Raw genomic sequence first — 14,821 nt, forward strand, 5'->3', positions numbered from 1 at the left:
TTAAAAAAGAACCCAGGCCCAGGAGGTGGAGGGGGTGGAGGTAACCCAGGTCCAGGCAGTGGAGGAGGAACAGGAAGACCCAGCCCTGGAAGCGGTGGTGGTGGTGGTGCTTGAAAGTTCCTACAGCCTTCAGAAAGTGGAGGTGGCAGTGGTGGACCAGAGCCAAACTGAGATGTCAGTGAAGTTGGACCCGCTGGCAAAGGTGGTGGTGGTGGAGGAACTAAACCTGATAGTGAAGGATCAGGAAGGGGAGGAGGCGGAGGTGGAGGTGGCAGCATTTGTTTTGGTTGGCAAGATAAGACACTATCTGAAGACCACGTGTAATTGTCCTTATATTCACTTTGGGTAGAAATACTATGTGACAAAGAAGAAATATTAAGCTTTTTGGGTATTATTTGGTTATTTTTCACAGCTCTGTTTTCTTCTTCACTAGGCTTTATGAAAGTTTCTCTGTCAGTCTGTATACATACATTTCGGTATGTCTTTGGTGGGTTATCATCTTCTGTAGAAACACCAATATCTTTTGCTTTTTTATTTCTTCTATTTAATTTATTATCGAGTTCATTCCTCAGATGTGCAATGGTTTCCTCAAGATGAGCAGTTGATACAGCATGTTCTCCACGAATATGGAAGACCCTGAGTTCAAACTGAGACTGTGGAACAACATAAAAAAACCCACCTTTACTGCAAATAATTTTCAGAAGCGTTTATCTTGTGGTAATTAAAAATCTTCATATCTAGACTACATTTTACTTTAAGCAAAGATAGAAATACTTTATCAGTTCTAAATGGCTTAATTGCAAGCTATTACATAAAAAAGGAGAAATACTAATCTTTACAGAAAAGCAAGTAGTGTGTCTTTCAATAAAACATATGAGTAAATAGCTAGATCAACAATTTCCCAGATTCTAACTTGCCCCTTCTGTTTAAGCAGATTTACTGTTTTTTAATTGCTGAATGCAATAATTAATAGTTCATTACCAAAAAAGGTACCTTTTCAAATGATATTGTACTTAATGACATGATTCTATAAATATGCCACATACATAGTTAACACGTTGAGAAGTAAAAAATAGATTAAACACAACAGAAGTTGAAATTCCTACCAGATAAAACATTAAGTAAACAAATTCAAATAATTTCTTAATCTATTAAAAGTGTTCTCAGCAATTAAATTCAGAGGTACACATAAATTCTCCTTCAGATAGAAATATTAGATTAAAAAGAATGAAACAACAATCTTTCAAGAATAAATGTAAATAAGGAAGAAACAAACTCACTTTCCTTACGATATTATCAGAAAATGGAGTACTGAAATCGTTCCAGTTTATAGAAGTATTCAAAATTTTCAAGAACATGCATATTAATATGCACTATTTCTATGTATATATACACAAAAATAATACATACATAATCTTAATCAGCTTTGCTTCCTGACAAATATGTCTTCAAAAGAGATTAAATGCTCTAAAATCTGCTAATGAATCAAATGGAGATCAAACAGCATCCAGTCATTCCACATGGGTAGAATTTAAATATAGTCTGTCCGTTATGGACTATGACAAGCATATGTAAAGTCTATTACATGTAGTATTAAATAATAAAAAAACCCAATGTATACTAAACTCAGGCACCTTTGATTCCTGAAAGTAAGTCAATAACTAAAAAAACTTTTTTAATTACAATTTTTATTTATTCGTGGCTTCAAACTTTTTACATGGTACTGCCTACTAGAATGAAAACTCAGAATTCAGGCTGCAGAATTGTCTTCATTTATTCAGTTGTTCTGTCACCCAGTGACACCCCCCACCCCCAGGGAATCAGGAAAAGGAGAGGAAACCTGTGGGTTGAAATGGGAACAGATTTAATAAAATAATAATAAAATCATTAATATTAATACTAGTACTACCAAAGTTATACTTAGACCACGTAGTGATGGTGAGCAGTGATTCTATGATTCTACTCCAGCAAAATCAGCACAAGAATTCTACTGCTAATACAGAAAAAATTTATTCACTCATAATTTCCACTAGACTGCAATATACAAATCTTGATGGAGTCTGTGGAGAACTCAAACTAAAACTAAATTAATTAAAATTAACTAAATTTAATTAAGTAAATTAAGTTTAAAGTAAAACGAATTTTGATGCCACCATTTTGTCAGTACAACTATTTTTCATCCATACAAACTATGAAGATCATTTCCTGACTTGACAAATGTGTTGCTCTTTACAACATGTAGGATTATGCATTATGTATCAAATTTATTGTCCGTATTTATTGTTGCTATAGCAATTGATGATATATCCATTCAAATCTTTTCTTTCTTACAGTTCATAAAACAAAGGACAGGAACAATGGAATCTTTTTAAACTTTACATTATTATAAACAAATCAAACATTGATATGGAATATAATAGAATTATTTCCATCACACAATTTAAATTGGGAAATAAATCAAAATTACTTTTATACTATATGCTGTCACCAGAATGCTGACATATTAAAAATATAAGGTGAACACATGGACATTTTATTGATCAGAAATAAGTGTTAGAAGCACTTGCACACAACCTTTCCAGTTAAAATATTGTTTTCATCTAAATGGGAACCAAAGTCTTTTTACACTGTTTTTTTTTTTGTTTACACTTTTTAAAAGTTGGTTTTTTTAACACTGTACCCTTACGTCTGCTTTGCAAGATGTAATTCAGTTTAAGTGTTGTCAACTGTCCTTTTAATAATAGTCTTCTCTGACCCCTAAAGCTAGCCTTCTTGGCTGATATACCTCTTTCTCCATTTTTCCATAGGCTCTCTGCTTCCACCCAATGCCCATTTTGAGGAGGGTGAACAAATATGCAGCTTGGTCAATCCCTCTCCCTGATAAGTCATTTCACTTCCAAATCTGCCCCTGCTTGGAACACAGGTTTCAGAGTTTTTGCATCTCTGATTATGGATAGATGAGCTCCATGCCTATTTGCTATTCATTCCTAACCAGCACTGTTCTACTCACAAAGGATTTTCTTTAATTGATCAAGCTTTGTCTGATATCCACCACTGGAATGGGCATGATCCATTTTCCTTCAGTAAAACCACCCCACCAGAGCAAATGATCACAGCTGCCTCTCAGCTCCCTTAAACACACATATTTATATACAAGATTAAAAATATCCTACTGTTAATGGGTAAAATAAAAGACACTCCTAAACACAAATAAATTACTCCTTCTTGCTAATATACATGATACTGCCATGACAAAAAACGATTACATAAATATCCAAAATATTGATACACTGTAACCTAGAAAACAAGAAGAGTTTTTGCAGTGGTTTTCTGTTGTCTTCCTGTCTTTCTCTCTTATACGCAGGCCTCTGCCGTATGACTTCACTGACTTCCTTTAGCACCTAAGTGACTTGACACAATATAGAGGAAAAAGGCAAGACATATTTTCTGAAATAATATCGACAGCTCAGCCTTGGTCCAGTGAGACTCAGGAACACATAAGCATGTGTTCAAAGGAAGAAAAAGCCCCAAACCAGAATCAGTGTACTGTACTTCCATTAACCATCACAGTTCCAGATGATAAAGCATGTAATTAATCGCAAAAGAACAAGATCGAATCCTCTCATTATGTAACCTACAGGTTGTCTAAATGTCTTTGAGATTATAACATGGCTTAACCTAGACAAATCTCAACACCAGTGTGACAGCTTTTTGTTAGGTGACATAAAGTCTCATGTAATATAGTCAGTATAGTTAACTGTAGTCTATATAGTCAATTAAATGCAATCAACTTAAGTATATTTGTTGTGTTACTGCTTTATATAATGTGATTTTATATGGACAAAGAATTTCTAACCTATTCTAATTCTATATGACACAGAATGTTTCTGGTATTAAAAGTTACAGAACAATTTGTATGCATAATTATGAGGAAACTATAAATCTCTGTAGCAATCTACATTCAAAAATTGGTTGCTGGCTCATTATTAGTCAAGACTTATTTGCACCACAAATGTTTAAAAAATTTCTGAGAAGTGTAACAGTAAGACATAAAAAAAAAGTTCTCTGAAACACTCTATAGCAAGCAACATGCAGAACTTCTGCTTTGAAACTAACAAGTTAATGCTTCACACTGTTAACGCACAATATTTTTTCACTAGTGTTTACAGGGGACTCTGTTACTCTGAAAAGCGACTGTGTAAAAATGGCACGTCTTTAATGAACAAAGCTGTTCTACGTATATCAGAGACAGACCTCTTCCTTAACGGAGAAACACACACTTTTATTAGTTTTTACTCTAATTAGCCTGGAAAAACAACATAGTAGAGAGAAAGCTTGATTTTATTCCCTTCTCTGACCTTATACACTGATTGTTACATCTAATTAGTTACTTATGCCAAGCCATGAAAATATATATTTATTTTTTTTTAAAATGGGGGAATAAAGACGGCGTGAAGTATCTAAGGTTATGGTTTCTAGAAGTGGAAATCATGGGGCTGCTGGAGGGGCTTAAAAAAAAGGAAAGAAAGAAAGAAAAGAAAAAAGATAAAAATGCAAGAATTGTTGAGCTGCTGCTGAAAAATATTTTTATAGACTTTACAGCTTTTTTTATTTTAATAGTATTTTGACCATCAAAGAGAGGAAAGACAAATTTTTCACAGACAGCCTCTGACTTTTTGTTTTTGTTCCTTCTAAGTAATTTCATCTTCAGTTTTTGGAAGAGCTCACACTTCTTATTCTTGTATTGTGTTGACAAAGAAAAAAAGTCCTTTTTGTTAAATCTCTGTCCTTGAAAAAACATACATTTGTTTTAAATTTTAACAACAATCAGATATTTAGCAAACGATTTCTCAATGAAAAAATATTAAATGTGTGCCAATTTACATAAAAACCAAAAATCCTCTCTAACATACCTCAACAAATATCATCAGTTATATGTGGTACATCACCTTTTTCAAGGGCACAGAGTAAGGATTATTCTTACACCTCACCGTAAAAAAGTAAGCTAAATGACTGACCACCCTCTAACATTCCCAGAACTCTAAATATTTGTATAGGCTACATATATGGAACCCAATACTCTTTCTAATTTAAAAACAGTAAATACTTAGTTTTATAGAGGAAGCATAGCAAAAGTATTTGGGAGGAAATTTGGCCATAGTGGGTATACAGAACACTGTTTTTCTATCTATTTTGTAGTAGTTATTTATAATTACTGACATTTGGGTAGTTGAAAAAGAGAGCCTTATAGCTTGGAGTACAAAATTATTGATATAGTACATCATTAAAATATATCCAAGTACACTCCAGTATACATTTTTTTTAAAATATCATGAGCATTATTATTTGTATACAGGACTACAGATGGCTTAAAATTCCTGTAACATTTTAAGCACTAATTCAGTTCAAGTTTGATAATTTACATATTTATTGTGAAGATATGTCATGTTTCATAATTTATGAAATACAACTTCTAATTTAACAACATTTGCGAATAAAGATGTAATTCTTTGAACAATTACCATTTCTTCAAGGATATACTATGAAGACATCCTCAGTATCAGGCTACTACACCTCAGTAAAATGTATAAATAGACACCAGCATGTAGCTATTTGATTACAAAAATAAAGTGTTCTTCCAACAACTAAGTTGCACAACACTGTAATTAAATTGTATTTTGACATGCCAAATATCATTAAACATCCAAAATTCAAAGCAAATCTTAAACAGCTTAAATATTAAAATAGAATAGTAAAAATCTCTATTTATGAAAAGGAAACGCCGATGATCAAGTTGCATATCCTATATTAAGAATTTTAATAAGTATGTTCTGAGTGTATCAGTTACACATTTAGAATGGCTCTGAATGCATCTTCCATAATAATTTCCTTACTTAATATTTCATAGCCATACTTAACAGATAGATTGCTGCATTTAAACAACATATATTCATATAACAAGCTCTGTTTCACTATAAAATCCATATTACTGTGAGTTTAAGTTGTTACAGAAAGTGTAACAGAAGACAGAAAGCTTGATGCAGTTAGAATGGCCAGCCTTTATAAGCCTTGGAATTACACTTGCTGAAGGTCTGACTAATGTAAAAAAAGGATCATTAGCATAACTACATAATTCATGTGAATTATCTCCCAGAAAGAACAAAGTCATGCCATGAATGTGGAATTTTGAATTTACTCATGAATCTATCCTTCCTATGCCTCCAGTCCAGATGGATATAAAATAAAACCTTGTATTCCTGGGCTGGCACAAAGGGAAGGAGATGGTAAAGAAGTTTTACCACTTCTTCATCTCTGGCCTTTCTGATTGCACTGAAATAATTGCTATAATACACTTCATTTCATCTTTTTCTTGTCCTGTCTGGAAGAAACACCATCTAACCAAGATCAACCTCGGAAAAATGAACAGGTAAATGAGTGACTGAATGAATGTACGAGAAAGAAACACACTCAATACAATCAGGTATTTAAAGACAGCCTAAGGAAAAAAATTATTTTTGAGAAAAGCGCTATGTTTTGTACTCCATCTGCTTTTGGCATTTTCTTATTTCTTGCTAGTAGAACTTCAAAACCCACAAACTGCACTTCTCAGAATACAGAAAATCAATGAGAAACTTCAGGTATTAACATAATAATAGCTACTCTCTCTACTGCTAAAAAATTCAAATTAAGCATGGTAACTTTATAGTGAGTATTTAAATTACTGTATTCCTATGTTTTCTTGTATGTTTATACATTTCTAATATTCTTCCAACTCATTGTTCCAGTTTCAGTCAAAACTATTCTTGACGTAGGCTGTAACATGTTCTTTATACTTTTATTATACTACTGTAAAATGATTCTTCTCCTAAATTACATTATTCCTTAGCAATTTGATTCTTTATATACACTTTGTCTTCTCTTCCTCCTCTTTACCATTTACCACAACCCAGAATCAGTAACAGCCCATTGCAAAGCCTGTGTGCCTGTCTCCAAGAAGAAGTGCCTGTCAAAAGATTTGTAAGCCTTTGGCCAGTGCATTGGTACATGCTGAGTCTAGTGACTCAGCAAAGACAATAAATAAGAAATAGCTCTTTGTTTCTGTTTTTTAAAAATATATATGCTATAAGTTTTTTTAAAAAATAATAAATCCACAACTGGAACTTATTAAATAAGTCTGCTGACAATGGAATATAGTGGGAGTGGGAATTGAATTGAATCAGCTCATTCTTTCATGCTAGTGCTAAGCTTTCCCTGACCACGTAATCACAAAGGTAAATCCCCCTCCAGCTTTGTCACTACAGGAAGAGCATGCTTGGCCATGCAAAGCAGGTCTATGACACAAGGACTTTGTAGCTGTTTTCTAATCAGGACCACGTATTTGAAGGGTCTATACCATGCAAGAAACAAACCACCTCTTCCACTATACACCGCACAAAGTCCTACGTTCTTCTAAGCTTCAGTATTTCCTCTTCCAGCTGCTTGTGGACCTCCATTTCTCTCTTAACCTTCTGTCCTCTCTTCCATGATCCTCACAGAGTCATTTTAATGTTACCTTAATGTTTCCTTTTCTCATTCTGATTGCCTTGTGTCTGCTCTGTAAATGTTTCTGTAAAATTACATTTATCTAGGTTTTGTTTCCTGCACATATACATATCCACCCTTCAGTCCTTTCCCTGTTAATAAGCACCATCCAACCATTTTAAATTACACAAATAAACTCACTTGTAGAATTTTGTTATACAATACGTAAGTCACAGCAGCTCATCTCTAAATCCTTGCTTTTCCACAGCTCTTCTATTTACCTGTAACTTTACTCAGATGAACACTCTTTTTAGGATTAAACCCGTCCCTCTCTCTGTAACTTCTAATCATACACATAGATAGAACCCTTGATGTGTCCTTAAAATTTAATGGTAGTCTCTCAAAACCCTGCAAACATAATGAATTTCAATACATGGAAAAATATCCCTAATAATGTTCATTGTACTCTGCAGCGTATTCCACATTTACAGATCCTATTATATCAACTTAAGCACTTGGTAAGTGATACACTCTACCGTTGCATCTCTGAGCCCACTGAGAAACCTCACTGGAATCTAAATCCTTCTTGACTCTGATATCCATATCTAGCAGAATAATATTAATACCTTGGATTCACAGGCACATTTGCTAAGCAATGTTATCCCTTGAGATAAATGACAGTCCCTCTAAAAATCAGACTGAAGTATTACTTGATAAACTGTTAACAACATGTGCTTAAAGGTGCACATTTCAGGTTACTAATAAATAAATATTAGCAGTATATAATTTAGCTTTTTATGTAGATTTTCTAACTTTGGTAGGTAGAAATAATTATAAAATACCCACTAATGCTGAAGTTTCTAGTCATTTAAATGTACAGTTTTTTAAAAGAATAAACCCATGAAAACATTTAGCTGACAAAAAGCAGTATTAGCCTGCATGTTTCACCAGTAGCCGTGAGAAGGGAATATCACACCCACTAGAATCTTGCAAGTAGTGCGCAGCAGCTACAAGAGGCCGTGTAACACCCAGCAGGTGTCATGCCACGCAGAAAGGGAGCAATCCTCGCAGAAAAGTGACCGTGTGTTGACTCTTCTTAAATCCAAGCCTGCTTGTGCTGGGGGAAAGAAATCTTACACAGTTTGCAAAAAGAGGGTAGTCATCTAAATTGAGACTACTTGTACATTTCAAGGAAAACTGATACTTTCATGAATGATTTCGTTGGTAAAACCTCTACACATTATTAGACATTTTAATTCTGTAAATGAGCCAATTCAGCATGCAACACAACAACAAATGTAAATGATACATTACATACATTTTCTCTGAGGCCAAGCTAATTAAAGAATGAAATGACATCATATATTAAAAATGTATTTGAAACTTTTCTTGAATTAGAACCATGAACAATTAACAAGCAGAATCCAAGCATGCTAACAGCCTTTCTTATCAGAAACCCTGTAGTTACCTCCCTATTCTGTTTCTCCCTTGCAGCTGCTACCTTAGTCGTAGGACAGCCTAGGTTACTATATCTGTACAGATATAAAAATACTAACATCCATGCTTTGTGTTGGTGTTCAAAAGATTATATCCAAGGAGAAAAAGAATTAGTTATTGCTATTCAAATATTTTGAATACAATATATAAAAATGTAGGCCAGTATTTAAAATTGTATTTTAGTTAATCATTTGTTCTGATGATAATTTACTTCTTTAAAGAAGTTACAGTATTTCTCATTTGTCCAGGAAATTACTTTTACTAATATCCTAATTTGACATTATAAATGTGAAAACAATGAAAAAATGGCTGAAAACAAGTTGAAGATGAAGTTTCAGTGACAAAAACTACAGAGGCGGTATGGATCCAATAAGAAAACTGATTGTAGTAGAAAGCAAGTTGTCTCTGATCTTGGGAGAATGTTTTTGGACACCTAACAGCTTTTTTATTACTGTGGCTGATTAAAATGAAAAGCCTGACTACTAAAATGTTCTTTTTGATGAGTTTTTTTGCCATGAACTATAGACCTTGCAGTCCAGTGGGATACAAATCCTTTGATCCTGTGCAGTCACATAAATTCAAAGTCGTAAAACAACATTGAATCTGATTTTATTAGTGTGGCTGATGTTGCCAGAATTGTAATGCAACCTTGTTTTTCTTCTCTTTTTTTTCCTTTTCTTTTGGGCAGGGGGTGGCGAGGAAAGGAGATTTTACTGTCAACATTGCTTCAGAGTATAAAGAAGTTAATTTCTTTGGCAACCAGACTCCAAGATTAAGCAATTATAACAAGGCTTTGTTACTACATAGGAAAGCAGTGATCTGTATCACATTCCGCTAACCTGCAATCAATGATTTGGTTAAAGTAAAAGTCAAAGCAAAAAACAGTGTAAGTACAGCACACGGAAAACAGTAAGCAAAGGTAATGTTATGCATCTACAGAAGGACAACAGGCAATGATGAATACTACTTTTCAAAGGAAATACTCATCCAAAGAGTGTTATGAGTTTGCTATGAGAATAAAGTAACTCTGCACTATTAGGAGTTACAGATTTTCACTCTGTATGAACATAATTTTTGTATAAAAATTCTAAGAGTATCTACACTGAGATAGTTAGCCTCTCCATCAATATATACAGAGTTCACATGTGCAATGAAAACAAGCAAAGACTTGAAGGTGCACCAAGACATTCACTTTCTAGCTAAGGAGGGAAATTATTTTTCTAGGGCCTTTTTGACACCAGATATCAAAATAACAACAGAGGTTCAATTTTACTTTACGGAAAATAGTCACCTAAAAGGGAAACTCTCTGATGTTTACTATTATTACATTCCTTACATGTTACTGAGGACTGCAACGTGTCAGAACAAACGGATTGCTTGGTGAAGCAGTCCTTCCCTCGACATAAAATGTATTATACTACAAAAAAACCCAACCTCTTTCTCTGTAGCAAAGAAAATGAAGACAGAGGTTAAATTTACATTCAGTAAACAACAGTTTTCATTAAGCTGTACACCTTCTATGGAAGGATATCCCCACCCCTTCATCATAATTTCATTATAGAAAAGACCTTTTCGTATTGACAATATACTTGTCTCAATTAAAAGGATTAAAGACAAAATTCAGACTGCAGATATCCTTGTCAAGGCAAAGTATATGAGATTCTACACACACAAGGTTATCTTTCATAACGTCTATCTTAGTTTAGCTAGGAAGCTTCCAATTCTGCACATACTATCAAAACTTGAGCGGTAAAAACCGAAGACAGTCTTTAAATATTCATCAGTCAGGTAACATTTAGAAGAAAATCTAACACTGTGTTTATAACTAGTCTTTTTAACACTTTAAAGGTGCTTATGCTATACTTAGCAGATAAAGATACCAGTACACTTTTACCTAAGCATATGAACTCCAGAGATTCCACCTGGATAAATACAAATGTAACATCAATTACATACCTACTTTAAATTAATGTGTAATACCTGCTAATTAATTATGCATCATTACAGTACTCTAGAATTTCCTGTTATGGAATTTGAAGAAAATACTGCACACACAAAAACATGTTAAAAGAATAACCTTGGTGAATAACTCAAAAGGGAACCACAAGTGTGGTTGTCAGAAGAACCTTAATTTTCTCCCTCTCCATCAATGCTTCCACGTGGCACAACTATGCAAAAACTTGCCCTTCAACAGAAATAGCATCTCATTCAGTCAACATGATGGGAGTTAATTCCAGACAACATTAAAATGGTATTAGGAAAAGGTGCAAGCTTTCAAGATTTCTACATTGTGTATGGTGATGCGGAAAGGTATATAACAAACAAAGCATGGAACCTCAGGAAGAGACATAACAGTATTACAGTAAAGGCATGATAATGCCGACCTAGAAAAGCAGATTCTACACTTACTTGAAGTGCAAAGTTCCTGCAAGATGAGCCACAAGTCATTTTAGTCAGTGTTTCTCAAGCGGTAACCAATGATACACCTTATTTTCTAAGCAACTAGCCTGAGATCCTAGGATGCAATTTATAGTTGCACGGTAAGTTAAAAATGAACTGTGATATGAAGATATATGCAAAAACAAGGATCCCAAAATCCAAATTATACATATGAAACCCTGACAAGTTAAAACTTGTGGCACTGGAAAATACCACATGAGACTACATTTAGATCACATTTCAGTTAATAAACAAGGAAGGGTATTACTCACTGTCAAACAAAAATAAAGTCAAGTACTGAACAGACCACATTCATCCAAGGATACGTGTTCTGGGGGATATTGTCCACTTAGAAGTAAAACCTGTATTGTGATGGCCAAGTCTCTGCAGTCTATCTCCTACAGTTTTCTGTCTTAGCTCCCAGGTGACTTTGTTCTGCCTCCAGCTTGCCAGTCCTAGTATCTCTACTTACCTTTTTCTACCTAAAGCTCCACCTCTCGCATCTCCATACATCTTTCCAGCTCTTGTAGTCTGCTTCAAATTCCAGTGCTTTTCTTTCACATTGCCTCATCATCAAAAAGGAGACAGATTTCTAGCTTTCAGTTTAAAACCATTCTTGTAACGGTGTTCCCCACCTAACCAAAAGAAACTTGTGGCACTCACTAATTGGTGGTACTTTGTTTTGTCCCAATGCTATTCGTAACTTTGTCGGCTTCAGTATCTTTATCTTTTTGGTAGCTTTGTGGAAATGGAACACTAAAAAGTTGGTCAGCACCACAAAATGCAACAACTACAACGACCACTAGATCTGCAAAGTCAGAAGCTGCTAAAATCTGAAGTCTTTATTGAGTATGACAAAAAATAGTTTTGTTTCAAAAGTTTAATTTCAGATTTTAGATAGATTTTCCCTCCACCAGCAAAATGTTCATGCTTGCCAAATTTGTCCCTGTTCCAAAAACAGGAATGTCAGAGCCAGAATTTAAACTAACAGAAAAGGATGTACTTCATTCAGAGAAATGGCTTACAATTATTAGGTTCAAAGAAGCATCTGGTGTAGTAAATTTAAAAAACAGATAATTTTGGCAAGGAGACATGCGGTACATATTTTCAAAATCAAAATGTTAAGATATCATTGATAATACTTCATTTTTAGAGGCTTTTATACTCTCATGATCACTTTTCACTTAATTTTTCTTTTAGACAATTATTTCCTATGTTATAGAGGTCTTCCAAAAATGACAAAATAGAATGCCATCATGTTCACAGTATGTGTTCTACTTTATTCTCCTGAGTACAAATTTACTCAATGTGATGGAATAAATTTCACAAACTATGATAAATGCATGGCTTTATAATTAAGTTTTTAGAAGAGTCTCATTTTAGCCCTAATTAAGCAGAGTGCTTTTCAATGTCCCTAAATTTAAGGAGGAGCTCAGTCTTGCTGAAGCTTTATGGCTATAAATTATCCTGTTGATCTCTATGCACATTTTAACTATATAATACCATGTCCACGTTCATGTGCTGAAACAGAGTTAAAGAGACTTTCACTGTATTCAATACATGCAATATGGTCTGTGGTAATTTGTTAAATAAACAGGAGAATCCTTGGATCAACACGTGGAATTAATAGCATTCTGCAGCCAACATGAAGTTTAAACAATCCAAGTTCTTACAGTGAATTTGTATTGATGAAAATATTAAAGCGTCAATATAAGTCATGGCAAGTAGCAGTGAAAAAACCCAATACAACAAAAGACGAGAGTTTTCAGGGATATTCAAGCTATCTGACAAGAAATAAATCACATCACAAATATAGGGTTTAAGGAAAATAAGGACAAAAAGCACCCACTGCATCAAAAATATGGAAAATACAAAGTCAATGGAGGAGAAGAATGGGGAGAATTTTGCTTAATATAAGTATCAGAGCATGTCAGACATACTTAAAACGATCACAAATTTGATTATACAGTATGATGTGAACATAAACATCAAAGTGTGCCAGGTTTTTTAAACATAATTAAGCACTAAACTGAGGAATATCTTCATAGACCATGAAGAATTGCTCCAAGTTTTCTTTCTGAATGAAGATCCAATTGTCAACAACTGGTTCCAAAGACACTAAAGCACTTCTTGCTAGCTCTCTGTGTGCTTGTATGCACTTTGTACAAAGTTACGGCTTTATTGCTCTTGTCCTTTGCTTTTCATTCTGTAGTCTGCTACTCCACCTTCTCTAGCACTGGCCATGCATATTTTTCATTACACGGTGATTTTTCTCCTGCTGGGATTTTTCTATTTCAAGAAATAAATACTTCAAACATAATCTTGCTCCCATTGTCCAGGAGTCTCAGGAATACTGAAATCGGTATTTTAATACAGTTTCAGAGGATTTCTCTCTCTACTTTCTCATATTTATGATTTTCTCAATCTTCATATTTTCATTGGCTTACACTGCAAAGAGGCTATGCACTGAACAAGGAGAATTCCTTCATGAGGACAAAGTAGCCCAGAAGATTCATAAAGACACACAGTACATACACAGTGGTGAAACCATACATTTCACGGCTAAGCACAAAAGACAAAAACTTTTCAAGTCAGGCAAGAGTCGTATCAATAATTAACCACAAGCTGGGAGACCTTCATCAGTAACACCACATGGAAATGCTGAAAAGCCTGACGAGCTCATTAAGAAAGAGTGACTAATAAACCCTTGCTGACCTTGGCTGCTCCTTTGAGCTGCAACTCCACCGGACAAAAGCATACAGATTTTCTTCTATTTGTGCGTGCTGGGACATGAAAATCCAGCACAGAACACACAAAAAGCTAGCCACCTTATAGACGCATTTCATCTTGTAGAGGCTAAACCAAACTATCTCTGCATCCTAAAGCAAAATTTTATTACCAAAAGTCAGCATATTATCCACTTCTTAGATATCGTTAAGTACTGTGACATATTAAAGCTTTGAGCACTTATTTATCATTGGCTCTCATACTTTAATAGTAGATTTCAAAATACAGTGGCTTCTGACAGATTGTGAAATCCCTGTCCTGTGTAAGAATTTGCACATGCACACACAAAACTGAGGGCCAGAAAAGAGCATCCAGGTCAGAAGATTTTCAGTTGAATCTGTTCAAAAAAAAAATCTACTTTGCTGTAACAGTCTATTTATAAAAGAGAAGATTTAGACAAATTAAAATATTTTAAAAGACACTCAAAACTTGTCCAAGACATTTTAATATTTTTAAATTAAAAGGGTGCAGCTTAAAACTTTGATTCCATCTTTCAAAAGCAGTATTAAACTTCAAACTCAAGATGAAAGGAGTTTTGATGCCCTTGTGCTTAAGGGAAGAAGGAGAAATTAGGGAA

The 14,821-nt window shown here is 34.2% G+C and overlaps 1 protein-coding gene across 1 annotated transcript in view; it reads right to left on the reverse strand.

Annotated features, from left to right (window-relative positions):
• LOC104275979 (formin-like) overlaps positions 1 to 14,821 on the reverse strand; it is a gene marked incomplete at its 3' end in the record, with an annotated part of 94,828 nt that overhangs the window by 49,782 nt on the left and 30,225 nt on the right. The window contains 1 exon segment of the mRNA XM_009872105.1: positions 1 to 653. This exon segment is cut by the window's left edge and continues 19 nt beyond it. Within this exon segment, the coding sequence (XP_009870407.1) occupies positions 1 to 653 (653 nt within the window).

Source organism: Apaloderma vittatum, unplaced genomic scaffold (assembly GCF_000703405.1).
Source record: "Apaloderma vittatum isolate BGI_N311 unplaced genomic scaffold, ASM70340v1 scaffold10696, whole genome shotgun sequence".
Lineage (NCBI taxonomy): Eukaryota > Metazoa > Chordata > Aves > Trogoniformes > Trogonidae > Apaloderma > Apaloderma vittatum.